The sequence below is a fragment of the Mesoplodon bidens genome (genome assembly GCF_964165515.1).
Source record: "Mesoplodon bidens genome assembly, chromosome: 10".
Classification (NCBI taxonomy): domain Eukaryota; kingdom Metazoa; phylum Chordata; class Mammalia; order Artiodactyla; family Ziphiidae; genus Mesoplodon; species Mesoplodon bidens.
Window position 1 is genome coordinate 36,992,997 of NC_138172.1, and position 17,898 is coordinate 37,010,894.

Sequence of the window (17,898 nt, forward strand, 5' to 3'; positions counted from 1 at the left end):
TCTTTTGGGCACAGACTCTTGAAGAGTCTGGTCTCTGGGCTGATGTCGGAGGGCAAGCACGTGGTGTGTGTGTGTGAGGGGAGCTGCAAAACCTAGCCCCCACTCTGTGCCCCAGTCTGCCAGGGTTTGCTGTGGCTCCTTGTTGGGTCTGACTCTGCCCCTGGGTTTGGGGCGATTCAAAGTCAGCTAAGGGTGGCTTCCTAAGGAAGGAGAGTGTGGTTGAGCAGCCTTGATTCGGGCAGTTGTTAAAATCAGTCCGCCAGCTGGACCAGATACCTAATGTGGGCGGACATCTGGGCTGGGAGCGGGAGCGGGAGTGGCTTTGCTCTCCCCGAGGGGACGAATCCATGGAAGTTGGGCCTGTGTTGTCACTGGGAGCCAGTGTGCTCCGAAAATGTCCCTGACCTATGAGGGTTTGTGACATGCTGTTGGGCCAGAGTGGCTCAGCTCCAGGAAGAAGTTCTTTGACAACCCTTTGGAGGATGTATTGACTCCTTTGGAGGATGTATTGACTCCTTTGGAGAATGTATTGCCCCTGCCAAGCCACAGGGAGAGGGCCTGCACCACAGGCTGAGGAGTGGGCTGAAGCCCCGCCCAGATGCTCTGTGTAGTGTCTGGTCCTCTTAGGCTCCCCGGCTCGTGAAGTCCCCTCCCTGTCCCGTCCTTCCGGGAAGATGCACAGCTGCACTCCTTGGTGACTTGAGCTTCCACATTCTGTTCCAGGAGGTAGTGAGGGCCCCACCAAGCACAGCTGTCACCAGCCACTTCCTGAAACCTGTGGCACCCACAGCTCCCAAGTGGTCCCAGATGCCCAGGGATTCTGTCCCCCAGATGAGAAGGCAGATTTGAAAGCACCTTTGAGTCCTGGTGGGGGAACCGAGGTCCAGAGAATGGTCTGGACTTGTAGGGGGTCTCATGCAGCTTAGGGTTGTTGACCTGGAACGAGTACCCACATCTGCAGTTTCCACCACACCCATTGACCTCATATGTATGGCTTTTAGAAGTTGTGATCTCACTCTTGTTTTCAGATCACTGGTCTGTGTAGGAGGCCAGCGGGCCTCATAGCTTCTTGTGTTCCAGCCTTGCTGCTAGGTGATGGCGTTCTGGTCCAGCAGGAGAGGGATCCCCAGGAAGCTTTGGTTTGGACTTGGAGGACCTCCTTGTGACCGCCCTCAGGCATAGCCCCGAGGGAGCCGTAGAGGGAGGGCTATTGAGTTGTTCTGCCACGTGCAGCAGCCACCCCTTCAGGCCTCCAGGTCCACGCTTATGAGAAGGGACAGTGCAGGCCGGGGGTCAGAGGCCAGCCGAGAGGAGCCTGCCACAGAGAGCTGGTGCTGCGGGGAGCCAGACCTTGAGCAGGAGAGGGGGCTCTGTGTGTGGCAGGGAAGTATCTCCGTGTCCTGTGAGAGGGCCGGCCTGAGCCAGCCCCACTGGGGGAAAAGTGAGGAAGGGTCAGGGGAGGCCATGCTGTTGGGTAGAAGCTCTCTTGCCTGAGTTGAGGCCCAAAGTCTCTTATTGTTTCCTAAAGGTATAGGGGCACCAGGACAGGCACATGCCAAGTGCAAAGCTAAGTTCAGGATCACCCAGTGTGGCCTGGGTCTCCTGGGCTGGGCCCACGTGCTGGCACTGAGGACAGCTTGTGCCCCCAGGAGTCTGACCATGCTGGCAGTTTGGTGGTTCTCTGGAGTGCATGTGATTGGTCACACTTCCATCGGCCCATGTGAGGCCAGCTTACCTGTGGGGCTGGGGATGGACGTCAGTTACAAGTTTATTGTGAGCCTGAAGGATTCTGGTGCTTCTCCCTTGCAGTCCTGGCTTTGGGACTCTGAGCCACAGAGGGCCATTCAGGGGGTGTGGCTGGTGACTGAGCGAGGCTCCTGCCCCGTGGGAGCTTGACGCCACATGTGCTGTACCCCAGAAACAGCTCCTTGGCTGCAGCTGGGGCTCGTGTGGCTCTTCAGAGGCTTCCACGGGGTGGATGTCTCCAGGTGATTTGGGGAACAGGCCAGAGAGCTGGGCAGGCCCTTTGCTGGCTCCAACCCCACATGAGCCCTGGCCCCTCACCGCCCTGCTACCCCTGCTGTGCAGGGGCGGCAGGTTTCCAAACTCAAGCCGAGCAGACACTGATGCCTTTGCCAGGGCAGGGGGGTGGGACAGGCTGAGGAGCCTGTTGGGGCTGAGAGGTTGGGTAGCCCTCTGCTTCCAGACAAATCTGCCCATCCGGGTGGAGAGTGAACAGAGCAGGGAGGCACTGCCAGCCTGGATATGGTGCACTATCCTCCTTCCTCCGCCACTGGGGACACCGGGATGATTTCTCTCTCAGTGATTGGGCTGGAAAAGAGCCTGCACCGGTCACCTTTGCCAGCTGCTTTGACTGAGACCAAGTGCCGGATACGTTCGGCTGGGGAGGGTTCACAGCCTTATCTGATGCCCAGCTTTCTAAGGAAACACCCCAACATTTCCAGGGGTGAACAGCTTGTACCCACCTGTTTCTGGTTTAGAAAAATGGTGGACACCCTCCCATCTTGTTCAGCCAGAAAACCCTGAGCCTTGGGGGGCCACAAATGGGAGGAAAGGGTTTGGACGTTGGAGTCAAACCATTCTGGCTCCACCTCTTAACCTGTGACAGTGGGCAAGACCTTGACTTTGCCAAGCCTTTCCTCCTCTGTAAGAACGACGCCCATATCTGTCATAATGGGAGAGGACATGTCCTCACAGATGCCAGTCCCTGTCCTGCGCAGCTCTTGGAAAATGACCCCATGCTGTTCTAGATGAGAGCTCTTTAAAAGGCTGTTTAAAGTTTCTCTTATGGGCATGGTCCTGGCACCATGGTTGGGTAATGTTTGTTAGGAAACTGAGTACATATTAGGGGGCTCTGATGACTTAATGCCCACTGATGGGCACAGGGCTGTAGCCGTCGGCCCCTCCCCCTCTGGGATGGGGCTCACCCATTTCCCCTCCTCTCACTCACCCACAGAGTCTCTGAAGGGTTTATCTGGCTTCTTATTTTATTGAGGGTTATTCTCATCTGCCCCAGAACATCCTCTTGCTCTGGCTTCTCTTTTGTCACACAACTCCTAAAATCCGTCCCACAGTGGGTGGGCTGTAGTGATTCCCCGATAGCTTGTCCCCAGCAGCTGTCCTGAGTGGGTTCGGCCTGCTGCTGCCTTGGTCTACAGGTCTGCTTCCATTGCCCTTTATTAGTCCCGCCCATTGGGTCTTTTCCAGGGCCTGACTCCTGGAGGACAGGCTGGGTATCTGATGACACTGGGCTGGGTAGGGGTGCCAGCGCCTTCTCTGAGGCTCTGGGAAGTCTTGCTGTGGGGATCCGCCACGACCGGGACAGTTAAGCAGGAGGAAAGGGAGACCCTGCTTCTCACTGGATCCTGTACAGACTTAGGGCGTCAGCTGCACGGGAGCTTCCTCACCCCGCTCACCCCTCACTTTGCCGCAGGGAAGACCAGCAGAGGGGAGGGCTTTCCCACCAACGGCAGCTGTCTTTCGAAGCCTTGTGCCCCGAGCAAGGCCCCCATAGTTTTGTGTGGCAAATGTGGGGGCATCGTTCTAGAAATACAGGTTTATTTTTCTGTATTTTCCGAAACATAATCTCGAGACATGCTCATTTGGTTTTAGTCCCCAGAGCTATTTGGGAGAGGAGAGTAGGCGGGGCGTGGGTGGGGCGTTAAATCTGGTGTTTGCGGCTGTGCAGTTGGCATACGTGTCTCTGTGGAGTGACTGAACCGCACAGGGACCAGTGGGCACATGGTTCCCCGAACCTCAGCTGGCCCGCAGTGGAGCGAGCACCCATCACCCAGGGCCCGGAGCCCCAAACCCGGGGCAGCTGTGTGAGGGGCTGTGCTCGGCTGTCGAGAAATCACAGGCTCAGAGCACGGGGTCGGCCGACGCTACTGGCAGCTTGTGCCGCGCTGGCGGGCTGGGGCTGGGGAAGTGGCAACAAGGGGGACTCGCCCTCTAGGAGGAGAGACAGCAGGGAGACAGAGCGGCCTGGGCACGTGGGCCGCCCCTGGCTGCCCCAGGAGGAAGGAAGCTCTCAGAATGGGCCCCTCCCACCTTGTTTCTCTGCGCCCTGTGGCCCTTGTGTAGTTGTTCATTTTGGAGACTCGCTTTGCTGCTTGAGAGGCTTAGATCTGCCTTGGATGGTTGGGCAGCTCCCAGGAGAAGTGAGGGGACATTAAGAGGGAGAGGATCTCACTTACTCCAACTGAAGTAACCAAGAGCTCAGCCTGACCCCCTGTCCCCTCCCGGCAGCCCAGAGTTGAGGGCTGGGAACAGGTGTCCTTGGCCAAGGTCAGGAGCAGCCTAGGTGGCCAGTTTCTTGTCCGCGGGGCCCCACGAACGGACATAAGCACCAGCCCACAACAGGTCTAGCGAGTGAGTGCCAAGCCTCCCTCGCGGGGATTTGTGGAAGAATCGTCCTGGTGGACTGGGTTGCGGTGTCTGCCTGAGCATGGGGGTCAGAGTCCAGAGCACCCATGCCAGAGGCCTCCTTGGTCTCCATGTATCTGTTTGATGGCCGCTCTTCTTTTACCTCTGATGTGGGGCATGTGGTGTGACGTTGCTTTTTGTTCACTGGCAGCCAGTGAAAAACATATCAAAACCCTTGCATGGTGGGGGTGGGGGCGGGGGTACCTGGCCTGGCCTTTGCCCCTGTAGCTGTTGTGGCCACAGCGGTCAAAGTTCAGGTGTGCAGGGACTCAGGGAGTCAGGCCGGAGGGGGTGAGGCCAGCGGAGAGGTCTGGACAAACTGCAGGGGCTGTGGAGTGAGAGTCGTCAGGAGGTGTGGGATCTAAACACCGTGGCATCCTTTGTTTTGCCTTTCTTTGCCCCCTCCATTGACGCCTTGCTGTTTGAGAGTGAAGGAACCAGCCAGTATGGGTCCCTTGGGTCTGGAGGTTGGCAAGGCAGAGCCGGTGTATGGTGAAATGACTGGGTGTGAGTCCAGCTGAGCTTGAGGGCCACGTGCAGCTGGGTCAGGGGGGAGAGAGAGGTGGGGGACCGGGCTGCATCCAGTGCTCACGATGATCATCTCACAAAAGGCCCCAACTGGCCAGATCCAGAGAGGGAGGGAGGAAGGATCCGGTTGAGGCTAGGCAGCGTCCCTGCCAGTGGACCTGGCCTGGAGCCAGATGGGGACCAGGGCCTCAGGCAGGTGGGCACCCCTGGCGATCAGGGGCAAGTTAGACCCACGCTGCCGAGGGCCCAGCTGAGAGCTGCTGCTCGGAGTCCCGCTCAGGAGGCGCTGCAGAGGCCCCGGGCCTTGCCTGTGGGAAGAAACAGCTTGGCCACACGCCTGGCCCTAGCCGGTGAATTAATGCATCAAGAGTGACTAATTGACCGAAAGGAATCAGTCACTGTGAAGGCGGGACAGTCTCAGAGAACACTCCTGATCACAACTGATCCCTGCCGGTGATAAAAGAGACTCCCCCAGCCCCCAGGGTTTGGAAACTAGAACTCACTTCTAAATAACTGCTGGGCTAAAGAGAAAATCCCAGTGGAAATGGAACATTTGGAGATGAAGGACAGTGAAAATACTGCATATGGGAAACTTTGGGGATCCAAGCTCTAAGATGGCAGTCAGAGGCAAATTTGTAGCCTTAAATGAATTTATTTAAAACCAAGAAAGATCAAAAATAACCAAATTCAGAGCTCAATGTAGGAGGCTGCAGAAAGACCACGGAAAGAGGCCTTCTTGAGCTCACGGTTTTGCGGAGCGGCGAGCAGTTCAGTGGGGCCAGGGTGCTGATGGGAAGGGCAGAGGAGAGGGCCTGGTGAGGTCTCTGGGGGTCTGGGTGGCCTGGGGCCCCGAAGGCCCACCAAGGGTTGGGTTGAAGATTGTCAGCAGTGAAGAGCCGAGTCTGCATTGCAGTCCATGATGACTTTGGCCCACAGCAGAGCCCAGGGCCAGCCATTCTGTGGGCTGTGCTTTGAGTGCCCTGGACTGCTGCTGTGGGCCCCAGGGTGGATGGGTAGGATCCTTCGTGGAAACCACTCTTTCCAGGAACACCGAGGTACCTGGTGCAGGAGCCATGCAGTCCTCTTGGTAAACGGGCACTGTTGGGGAGGACTGTAGGCCTCAACCCTCAAGAGCTCCTCTGAGCGCCCTTGTCGCTCGAGCCCTCCCTGGAGTTTCCTGGGACTTGGACTCTGGGGAAGGCTCTAGTTCTTCTTGCCTGGAGGGCTCCTAGCACCTGCTTTCTGGTCCTGATCCCCCTGCCAAACTGGGCTGCCGGCCACATTCTTCAGTGGTCCTGCTGCTGCTTGGCCTCCAACATCTTGTCCCCAGCTTGGCATCTGGTGTTGAGTGTCAACAGGAAAGGAGACTGACCCACGAATATTTGTTTGGTTCCTTAGTTGCTGTGACTTCTTGGAAACCTGCCATTCCTCAATGAGCTCTGGGCAGCCATTGAGCCTGGCTTTTTTGACACTCCATGTGCTGTGTTCCTTCCCTTTTCTGTCTTCCCTCTTTGTTTTTCCTCAAAATGAGAACAGTTTTGTTTTGGTTTTGTATTAATGTAACGGTGCTCTATACTCGTTAAAAAATTCAAAGTATGGGAAATTACAGAGATTTCTAAGACTCAAGTAAGTCACCTGAAATTGCCTCCCCCGACTTAAGTCCTGTCAGTGTGGTGACTGTCCGCCTGGAAGGGTATCTGGGCGACAGACGACCTGCTCCCATCCTACCCCCAGGCCCTGTGCCTGCAGCCCGTGATGCTGCGCTCCTGGTATTGCACACTCACCTATGCAAGTGGACATTGTTCCCCATCAGTGAGAATGGATCTCCTTTGTCCTGATGGATGGCTGCAGAGGACTCCCGGGCTGCTGTGAGCCCAGCCCCTTCTGGCCCCTTGTACTTCTTCATCACCCCCACTATGGGCAGCTCGGAGAGGAGGAGCCGTGGGTAGATTCCAGAAGCATGGGCAGACGTGCTGCCTCCTGCCCAGTGTGCCTGGGCCCAGGGGGCAGCTCTGTCTAACCTGCCTGTCTCTTCTGGGCAGGCAGAAGCTGGCCTTGCTCCGTGTTGTCGGGTCCCTTTCCAGCCCACAACCTGTCTAGTCTTTTCTGCCACCGAGTGGAAGTGCTTCCCAGTATTCCTGTTGTCCACGGGTCCACCGCTGTGTCAGCCCTGCTGCTGGAGGCCCCTCATATTCGCTGTTGGAGCTCCTGTTGCTCCCTGTCTTGCTCTGGAGGAACTGAGGTGGCCTTTGATGGGGCCCGCACTGTCATCATCTGGCGAGAACCTCTTATATCTGGCTTTGCTTGGGGAATGCCAGGTGTTGCCGCATTAACAGTTTGGCCAAAAGGAAGCAATGGTTCCTTTTGGCCAAACTTTTAGTGTGGTGGTGTGCCGAGCAGACTCTTGCTCTGTGCATCTTTCTGCAATGGGTTTCAGGCGTGTGGGAAAGAGCCCCCACTCTTTACCAGGAGATCATGCCCCCTGCCCCAAGCCTGAATGTGCTCACTGGTGCGGCCAGATGCAGGCCTGACATCACCCTTCGGACAGTTCAGTGGACCTTCAGCGCGTGAGAAGCCAGAGTGGCATGTCTCCTCCCAAGGCCCCAGCATGAGGGAAGTGATGTGCCCATTAGAGGGACACGTCACTTTGCTCCCCTGCCCAGGCACCTTCAGTAACCCCACCGCATCCTCCTCCTTGCCCTGGTTCTGGCCTTTTGGTTTGCCTGAGCTCCCCAAGCGCCCTGCCTCTGCTCATTGGCTCCTCCACGGGGCTCCATGCTTCTCTGGTCAGCTGCAGTGTGGTGTTGGCGGGGGTGCATGGTCTGGGTCAGGGGGACCGACTTCTGGCCCCAGTGCTGGGCCTGGGATAGGTCAGTGCACCTCTCTGACGTCCGGCTTCTCCTTGGGAAGTGAGGACAGTGATGTCAGTCCGGTAGGGCTGTCAGCGTGGCCTTTCCTGCTCATTCCTGTCGGCCCAACCCTCGACCTCATGGCCCAGCTTTTGTTAGTGGTGCTTGGGACCAGAGTCTCAGCAGTAGTGCTCATGCTTGGGCACCTGCCAGTTCCTCCGCCAAAGGTTGGGGAGGGCATGGGCTGGATGAGGTGCTCAGCACTGAGTCCTGCTGCTGCACTCGCTCACTAGCTTCTGGTTTCTTCCTGTGCATTGAGAATCTAGAGTGACCTTTGGCGTTTGCTCTTTTTGGCTTGTTCTCCTAGGGTCCAGCCACCACTGTTGCCTTTTCAAGAACGGGGGAGTATTTTGCTTCTGGAGGTTCTGATGAACAAGTAAGTAAAGAATGATCTGAGGGGTCTCAGCTGATACTGAGCAGAACAGAACAGGGGGCCGAGGTGTCTTGGGGATGGACAGGCTGGGTTTCACCAGCTTCCTTGGTGGCTTTCAGCAATCTTGAGGCCTGGATCTTGGGGTGGGGCCCCCAGAGCTGGGCCCTGGCCTCCCCAGAGCAGGAGCGCTGCAGGTGCCGACGTGTGGCAGCATCTCAAAACCCTGCCAGCTCAAACCAGCGTGGGTAGGAAGTCTGGGTTACTGTTGCCGTGAGAAAGTTAAAACGTTTTTCTAGGAACTTCTTTCTCCTGATTATAGGTGAATAATTAGATAACTCTTGGATGCTTACTGCGGGCCTGGTAATGAGGGCAACGTGGCAAGAGCGTCACCCCTCATTCAGTCCTCAGGGCAGCCGAGTGGGGCAAGCCTTCTCTTCAGCTGTTCTGTGGGTGAGGAAACCGAGTCTCGGCTGCAGCAGAGCTGGAGCCTGCGCTAGAGCCTGCAGTCTGTCGTCTGCCATCCTGTGCTCCTGTGCTGTCTGAGGGGGCAGCATTTTCCAACTCCAGGCTGCAGAGCGAGGACATGTGTGAGGAGGTCCTGTCCTGCCTTGTCACCCTGTCAGCCTGTCAGGCTGCCTGTCAGGCACCCTGGTGCCTCCTGCCCAGACTGCTCAGCCCTGATTACCTGCCTCCTGCGGGGCACCCTGTCCCTGGGGTCTGGCCCAGAGTCTGGCACCTGGGAGGCTCCAGGGCCGTTGAAGAGTCCACCCTTTGGAAATCTTTCTCCGGGTTCTGGCGCAGTGCTACTTGTCCAGAAAACCACACTTCCCTGAGGCAGGGAGGAAGGGGTGTCTGTTCCGAGCCACTGGTGACCTGGTGTGTCACCTAGAATGTTCATCCCACTGCTCCCGGGCCTCACAGCTCTGACAGCTGTGCCCAGGAAAGTGCTGCTGGCCTCCCAGTGAGCGCCAGCCCCGGCCTGATGGACTGATTCTGGTTGAGTCTCTGCCAGTAAAGCAGAGGGCAGTTGGAGGCACAGCATGGCTAAGGGATGGCAGGCATCTTCCCATACCAGCACCGGTTCCTGTGCTGACCACACAAGGCAGGAGGAGGGCAGAGGGAACCCCTGAGCCTCCCCTGGGCATGGAGGCCTGGCTCATTGCTCAGAAGACTAGGGAAACTAGTACAGTAAATTCACACCATAAATAAAGTCCTGGCAAAAGAAATTCACATAGCACAAGAGGCAGCCTGGTAGGAAGTAGGGCTTCCCCCACCCTGGCCCCTCCTTGGGCAGCCGCTGCTGTTAGCTCCCTGGCTGCCTTCTGATTGTCTGCTCTGAGAGCCGTTTGGGAATGACATTTGACATTCTCTCTTCACATTCCTGATAGCCATTCCCTGGCTCAGGACCATTCAGCAGTTAGGCTCGTGCAGTACACAGGACCCTATAAACAAGGGGGTGTGTGCCGATGTTCTTTTTGTAAAGGGGACAAGTGAGAGACCCTAGATGCTATGCTCATCAGTTGGGGAGCAGTGAACAGTGATGCTGCTCTGGGAGTGGCGAGCAGCCTCCCAAAGTACCAGGCTCGTGGCTGCATCCCGATGGGGCATGCATCCAGGGCACGTTGAATTTCCATCCTATGTGGATTCGTTGGTTTTTCTGTGGCCTCAGTTGACTACTGGCCACGATTCACAATTCCTGCCATCCTGGAAGTGGCCCTAGAGGAGTGCAGCCACGGGTGGCCCGCACCCTCCAGCAGGGAGCGCTCTTGCCCAGCTTTTGTTGGAGGAGCCTCAGGGCATGAAGGTCCTCCCAGTGGGATGTAGAATAATGGACATGTTACCGACTTCTCCCTGGGGGCCAGTGTCTGTGCCAGACTGTCTCCTGTGAGCTTCATTGCAGCCCTGTGAGGTGGGAACTATGACCATCCCCTTTTCACAGATGAGGAAACTGAGGCACAGAGAGGTTGAGTCCCTTGCCTAGAGCCACACAGTAAGGGGTGGAGCCAGGATCTTAACCCTAGTTGTTTGGCCTGGAGTCTGTATCTGAACCACTTCTCACAGTGAAGCCAGCCAGGCCCCCACCCTAAGGAACTTGTATTTTAGTGGGGAGACAGTCGGTAGACAAGGAAAAGGGACAAAGATTAACTAACTATCGACTCTGATGCCTTGAAGGAAATAAATAGACGGCTATGATAAAAACTAGCAGGAGGGCCAGGGAAGGCCTCTCTGAGAAGGTGGTATTAGAGCAGACACTTCAGCCTGAGGTGCCAGCTACGCAGAGCTTGGGCCTGGGACATCCCAGGCCCAGGGAGCAGCCAGTGCAGAGGCCCAGTGGTGATAGTGACTCTCCATCCTGGTGGAGCACCTGATCCTCTCGGGGCCTGTTCAGAGATGGGGCAGGTCCCAGAGGGAGTGGGGTGCCAGGTGGGGATCACAACCCCACCACTGGCCCAGAACTTTGGGGGTAGCCTCTGGGCCCATTTTCTCCGTGGAGGAGGACTGGTAAGGGGTTTTTCTCCCCCTGATTCTGTGTGCTTATTGGTCTCGGCAGGTAATGGTTTGGAAGAGTAACTTTGATGTCAATTACGGAGAAGTCCTAAGAGTGCAGAGGCCCCCGGCCACGCTGGCCAGCTCCTCCAGGACTCTGGTAAGTGGCTTGACGGCATATCCTGAGCCCTGTGACTGGTGGGCTGGGTCATGGTGAATAACACTGGGCTCGGGGACGGTAGGGGTGCTGCAGGCTTAGGCCGGTCACAGGGAAGAGACCCTGGTAAGATCTCATCATTTACCAAAAACTTAAGTGCTTGTGGTGCTTTGTTTCAAATCTAGAATGAACACATAAGACATGAAGAGGCTGTTAGCGCACACTGCTGGGTGTCTAGGCCCTGTACCGTCTGGTGGGGGACTATGCTGTAGGCTGTTGGTTTCCATGCTGTAGGCCGTTGGTTGTTTGAGGCCTGAGGAAAGGAAGGACCCATCCTTTGCTGAGCCTTGAGCTCGATGTCGGGTTCCTAGAGGGTGCGGGGCCTGAAGCCATAGCTGGGACAAATGGGAAGGGCCCCAGCCCTGTTGTTCTTACTTCCTTTTTTTTTTTTTTTTTTTTTTTTTTACATGGAAAGGAAGTTCCTCAGCCACAGACCATTTTTAGTACCTTTGTTGGTAAAAGGGCATTCAGTGTTCCTGAATTAAAATAGTTAATATTTTTTGGACAAATATTTGGGGAAAAAAGATAACTGATACCATCTCACTGAATAAGGTCACATTCAGCTTTGGCTAAAATAAACGGTGAAGCCAAGGAGGTGGAACTGTGAGGGTTGTAAGCTCCAGTGGCCTCAGGCTGCTTAAATCTCTCCCTCCTGGACCTTAGAGGCAGCGTGGCCTCTCCCACACGCGGAAACTGGCCTGAACAACAGGAAGCGGCTTGCCCAAGTCAAGGTTGGCCCAGAATAGAACCAGGAAGCCTCTGAGTCCATCCCGGGGCTTTCTTTGGCTCCAGCAGAGGGCCCTGCCCCGCCCACGCCCCATCCTGTGTGTTGGGGCTTCTTCTAGGAACAGATCAGGTTGGGATTTAAAGCTTTTCTTCCAAGGGTTGCCCTTGGCCCAGAGGTTTTGTTCTCCCTCCACATTTGCTAAGGAGTGGCCGGTTCTCAGCTTTTGGGTTTGTTGGGGGGCGCGGGGAGGGGGTGGTTGGGTTGCACGGTGGTGTGCTTGCTGCCATTTCATCTTCCACCTAGAAAGGCATCTTCCAAACTGTGGAGTTGGGATCCTCTGGGGTCCATGCCCACTCCCCGACAGCTTCCCGTCTCTTGGGTGTTTACGGCAAGCCAGGCCCTGCCGAGTCCTTTACGTGTACTGCCCTGTATATTCCTTACCTCATCAGGATGAGTGGGTAAAGTTACTGCTCTCACTCACAGAGGAGACACTTGGGGCTTAGTTGCCTGCCCTGGTGCCTGGACCTGGGGACCCACCATGCTGGTCCCTCTGAGCAGGGCTGAGTAAGCTAGAAACTACAGGTGGCAGAGGGCTGCCTGGAAGCTCTTTCCCACCCTGGGGGAGGGCCCTGCCACCTGTCTCTTGGGAATGGTTAGTAATCACCAGCAAGGGGAGAATCCCATGCTCCTTTTCTTGTAGCTATTGAGAAAGTAACTTGGACACGCTGCCTCTTGTCCCTTCAGCCCTAGCTCAGAGACGGGGTGTGGGGCACCTTTGCTTCCCATAGCTGTGGGGCCTGATCATCTGTGACGAAGGATGTGGGGTGGGGAAAGCCAGCAGGACAGGGCAGGGTAGGGCCTGGGCGCTCAAACCATCAGCCGGGCTCAGGAAAACCATTTGTTCCTGTATTCCCCTCTGCCCAGTGGGCATCACCATGTTGGGCTCAAATTGGGGAAGGGGTGTGGGCTCTGGCTGTGTGGTCCCAGGTAAAGCACCCACTCTTTGCAAGCCTCCATTTCCACGATGGGACCCGAATACACTCACAGGCTCTGAGGACCCCATGTGTGATGTAGGTGACCTCTGCTAACCTATGAAGTGACTTGACTTGTTAACCCTAAAATCATTCTTCGTTTGGGGCTTTTTCCTCATTTGTCTCAGGCCCCTTTGAGACTCTGAATTGACCTATAGGTCCTCCTCCAGACGCACTGTGTCCACACACGCATACCACCGGTGTACCCTTGCAGGGGCTGCTCTGATCTCAGGACTCCCAGGTCAAGAGGAGAGCTGGGGAGGCTGTTTTGTTTTGTTTTGTTTTATATATGTAACATAAAATTCATCATTTTCCCTATTTTTAAGCATACAGTTGAGTGGCATTAAGTACATTCACACGGTTGGGCAACAATCATCACCATCATACACAGAATTTTTTCATCTTCCCAAACTGAGGCAAGCTAGTCAGTATAGCACGGCTCAGTGGCTAGATCTTCCCCTGAGTTGGGAAGGCAAGCTGACGAGTATGGTCTTGCCCGTCCTGCCCCAGGGCTTCCCTGGCGCCGAGATAGTACTGGTGACCGATTCTGTGGCCAGCCGGGGTGTCTCAGCTCCTCAGGGAGCCCAGGAGCTGTAAGTTCAGGGAGCCCCCACCCGTCTAGCTCTGTCCACATTACCATCCTTCCAGCAACCCGGGGGTTCTCAGCCTCGGCACGTCGATTCTTTGGGCCAGATGAATCTTGACCCAAAGAAATCCTGTTCATTGTAGGATGTTTGGGAGCATCCCGCTAGCTGCCGGTAGCATCCCCCGCCCCCAGTTGTGACAGTCACAAATGTCTTCAGACATTGCCAGATGTCTCCTGGGGAGCAGCACTGCTCCCAGTTGAGAATCACTGCAGTAACTCCTGCCTTGGAGTGAGCCCAGAAAGGGGGCTGCTGCAGCAGCAAGAGGAGGGTGGGAATGTGGGCATGGCTGTCAGGGTGGGAGGAGCTTAGGGGGGGCACTGAGGACTCCGGAGCCTGTGCTCCTGCTTGATGGGCCAGATCTGGGCTCCCCGCTAACAGCTGTGGCCCAGGTCTCTCAGCCTGACTTTCTAACACAAGCCCATTTTGTAGAAATGTCGTTTGGCTTATCAAACTGTGGAATCTTCTATGGGGATGGTAAACAACAAAAAAAGACCTTGAGCAACTTGGTCTTCTTCACTACACTTAGAATGTATTCTTACCCTTCCTGCCTGTGGGCTTCCCGGGCTCTACAGTAGTACCTGGTGAGTGATTTGCTGGCTTGGCTTCTCAGAGAGCCCACGAGCACCACCACCGTGCCCAAGGAGCTCTCAAACCTGAAGGCCCCTCCCCCTTCAGCTCTGCCTGCACACAGTCTCAGATTCTAATGCTGCACAAGTCACTCCTGCACGTTTGGGGATTTTAGGAAGCACGTTGGACCAGGTGCTGGATCTTGAATTCTGGACCACATGCCTATTAGAGTTTGACAGTTTAAAGCCAGAGGGGCAGACCATGGCAAGGGCAGCCCTGTGGGCCTGTGACAGCCCCTGCCCTGGACCCCTGCCCTGACTGTGGCATTCAACTCCCGCTCTTGGAATGAAGGCCATCCTTGAGCCCACTCTGAACAGAGCTCTGTTCACTGCCGGAGCTATTTTCAACCTCTGGTTGAAATTCACAGCTTATTTTTAGACACATTTCATGTTGAAAAGCAAAAGCCATTTCCCAGCCCTTCAGAATGAGAATAATGGGTTCCATTTTCCCTCTATTCTTGGCTGAGTTGCGATGAGGAGGGATTTCAGGGCTGTGGCTGGGGTGCTTTCTCTGCTCGGAAGCCTGCAGAGGAAGGACTCCAGCCCATGCGCTGGGCTGAGGGTGGGCAGGAAACTTCGTGGTCTGCCCCACGACACGCTGCATGGCTGGAGGAAGGTTGCAAGGTTTCAAGCAGATGAGCCGCCTCCCAGAGGGGCTTGTGTGGGGCCCCACGAGCTGTCTGTGGCAGGGGCTTGTGCTGGCGTTTTCAAGGGGCTCCTGTTTAGCTCTGTTCCTGCTACAGCCCTCGTCCTCTCGCCCTCTGTGCTCATCCTCACCGTTCTCATTCCCTCCTGCTGTCTCTGCTTTTTGGTCTGTCCCTGAGGCTATGGACCACTGTGTCTTGGCTGACCTTGGATTTGCATGTGCCCCCCAAGTCCCAGCCACTATAACTGACTTCTGCCTCAACCACAGAAGCATTGTCAAACCATTTTTAATAGCAAAGATGCATCTATTCTGATATAATCTTATTCTTGTCCTCTCTTCAAACATCTGAGCCTGTTATGCAATTGAGAAGGAAGGTTGTGCTGGGTGGGGCGGGAGTGGAAGAAGGCCGAATTCTAGGTAATTCAGTAAAAGTAAAAAACCACTTCCTGAGTTCTCTGGGCTGGCTGCCCTCCAGTTCAGAGAACCTTGAGGTCTAGGGCCGAGGGCTTTTCTCCACTCACCTCAAATGGGGAGATGCCAGGTCCTCCTTCGGGAGATTTCACGAGGTGGTACATGCTAAGCAGGCACTTGGAACTGTGCCCAGCATGTGGCAAGTGCTCACCAAGCTTTAGCTATTTTTAAAATGTTCCTTTTCCTTCCTCTGTCCAACAGAGCTAGGCGAGTCCCCTGCCCGGGCAAGGGACTTAATGTGCTCTAAACCTGCTGTGGTGAGGGACAGCAGGCGGGGGTGGGGGCCCTTCTGACCGGGTCACATTTGAGGTTGACTCCGCTCAGCAGACTATCCCTGTGAGGTCCACTGTGGCTTCTGGACTCTTGCGGGTGTCATTTGTGCTTCCTGATGAGTAGCCCAAGTCCTCTCTGCTCGCAGACACAAAAGCAAATCCATGAGGTGGGTGGAAACAGGCCTCTTTTCCCCCCCTCACCCTCTGACTCCTCAGGGCATGGTGCCCAGGACCCCCTGAGACTCTGTGCTAGGACTGTCCCCAGGAAGAGGAGGCCAGGTTAGCCAAGGATATCTGGTCCAAGGCCTCAGCCTTCCCTAAGGATGGCCTGTTTCTTCTTCCTAGTTTCTCTGGTTCTGAAGGGGGAACCCCAGACACCCCCTGTGCCCCCTTCAGCTCCCACATTTCCATTTTGGGGCACTATACAGAGTGGGCTTGACTTAGGGATTCTTGGGCCCTGATCCCTGGCCCAGAGAGTCTTGGCACTGGATCTTGCCCCACGCTGAGGATCTGGGAGTCCCAGGTGGCGTTTGCTCAAGATCTGGGTTCTCATGCAGGCACCTGGACTGAGAAGTCATTGGGTCAAGTTTGGGGAAGGGACCCGTTTCCACCTGCCTCATAGATTTGCTTTCTCACTTGGGAACTTGGATGACTTGGGTCTTTTACTGAGAATACACATTTCTGGCTGGCATTTGCTTTTTGTAGTGAGGAGAAGTGTGGGTTGGTAGATGGGGCATTGTGAACCCCAAGTGTCTTAGAGGGGAGCCTCTCATTTCTCCACTTGAGGCCAGTTCTGGCTCTGAGTTCTCCAAGCTGTTGCAAGGGGCTCTTGGCAGCAGATCCTCAGTTAGAGGATGCCAGGCACACAGGCATCTTGGAAAAGTGTTGGTTTCATGGGACCCAGACTCCTAACACGTTGGCTGGCCTTGCCTTGGGCTCGGGGCATCTGTGGGGGTTGAGATGTGCCTCTTAATGTGCTGGGGGCTCTCACTCTGCTGCACCCTCTGGCTGAATAGCTGGCCTTCCACAGTCTCCTTCATCCATGTGAACGAGAGCCTGGTGAGAAACACAGGAAAGCAGACGCTCCCTGGCCCCTCCCAGTACCTTCTTGCCTGGTTTGGCCATTGTTGGGCCTGGCAGGGCCTGGGCCTTGGGGGCTGACTTAAGAACAGTGGGGACTTTGTTTTCATGTTTCCTGGGACTTAGTGGATGACTCCCATGGGATAATTCATTCCTGCCCGCTGTGCTGCACAGAGGAGAAACCTGAGCTCAAAGGTCAACTGCTGGTGAGTGGCCCAGGTACCAATCAAGCCTGTGCCCTTGGGTCTCAGCCCTTTTGTTAGCAAAACTAAGAGACCCTGGACTGGAAATGATCAAGAGGTATTCTCCCCATTTCTCAGTGGGCATCCTAGCCTCCTCAGCCCTTGGGACAGATATGCAAGCCCAGCACAGGACAGACTCTGGTGACTCAGAAACAGCTCTTCCTCACTTTTGTGTGCGTGCGCTTGTGTTGAGTCCTGGCAGCACCACCTTGGGGCCTCTGGTGTCTGCATGCCCCTCACCCTTTGTGAAATTTGACTCCCCGTTGCTGGTCCCCGTTATTCCCCCCACTAAGACCCTGAGGTTCCTGTCCTGTGAGGTGTCTCCAGATCACCTGGAATGGCCTGGGGCTGGGCACAGTACAGGGGAACAATAAGAGACCTGGCTGGCTAGGTGCTTCCTGCGGTGAGGACAGCAATCTTACAAGGATGGCTGCCCTGGAGAGGATTCTCGGGCAGCCCTACTAGGGAGGTGGATGATGCTGGAAACTTCTGGCTCTGGGAGCCACTTTAAGAGCTTGGCTGGCAGTATTGCCCCTGTATCCTGTTCCAAGCCGAGGCTGGGGCCTGGCTGGATGTGGCACATCTCTCCTGTAACCTCAGACAGGTCATCTGGATTCTCTGTATCCTGATTTCTCCCCCCAGAGTACATTACTTCTCTGGGCATTTTCCATTTTACCAGCTCACTCTGCAAAAGGCCATCCTGCAGGGGTGAGGGCAGGGCAGGGCAGCCGCCACAGCCTTTGCTGACCCTGGGCGATAGAGGTGCTCAGACAGATGCCTCACTCCACGCTCAGATTGCATTTTACCCATCTTTACCTGAATGGAAGTCGTGGAAAGTGCTCTAGGTTTCTTAGTTTCCATGGGAAGACAGAGGAGACTAGAAATATAGAAGATTCAATATTTGTCACCAAAGTGCGATATTTAAAGAAAGTTTCCTGCTTGAAACAGAGAACCCTTGGACAGTAGCTGATGGGTAATGTGGCTGTGCATGGTCGAGGAGCACCAGATATTCGACGCCTCTAGCAGAGGGGCTTCCTGGGCCCAGGGATCAGAGTGAGGGGCTGAGCCCTCCCCGCTGACCTGTTGTATCCAGTACTGGGAGGCAGGCGGGATGCCCTCTCCTTTCCTTCCAGAGGCTACAACTGACTTGCTGGGAGGTGGGTCAGGGCTGCTACCAGGCACATGTTAAATGATTA

General features: G+C 55.6%; 1 protein-coding gene across 1 annotated transcript in view; it reads left to right on the plus strand.

Moving 5' to 3' along the window:
• POC1A (POC1 centriolar protein A) overlaps positions 1-17,898 on the plus strand; it is a 73,407-nt gene that overhangs the window by 17,999 nt on the left and 37,510 nt on the right. Inside the window, exons 8-9 of the mRNA XM_081246820.1 lie at positions 8,191-8,259; positions 10,808-10,903. Coding sequence (XP_081102946.1) covers positions 8,191-8,259; positions 10,808-10,903 — 165 coding nt within the window. The remainder of the gene's footprint in view (positions 1-8,190; positions 8,260-10,807; positions 10,904-17,898) is intronic.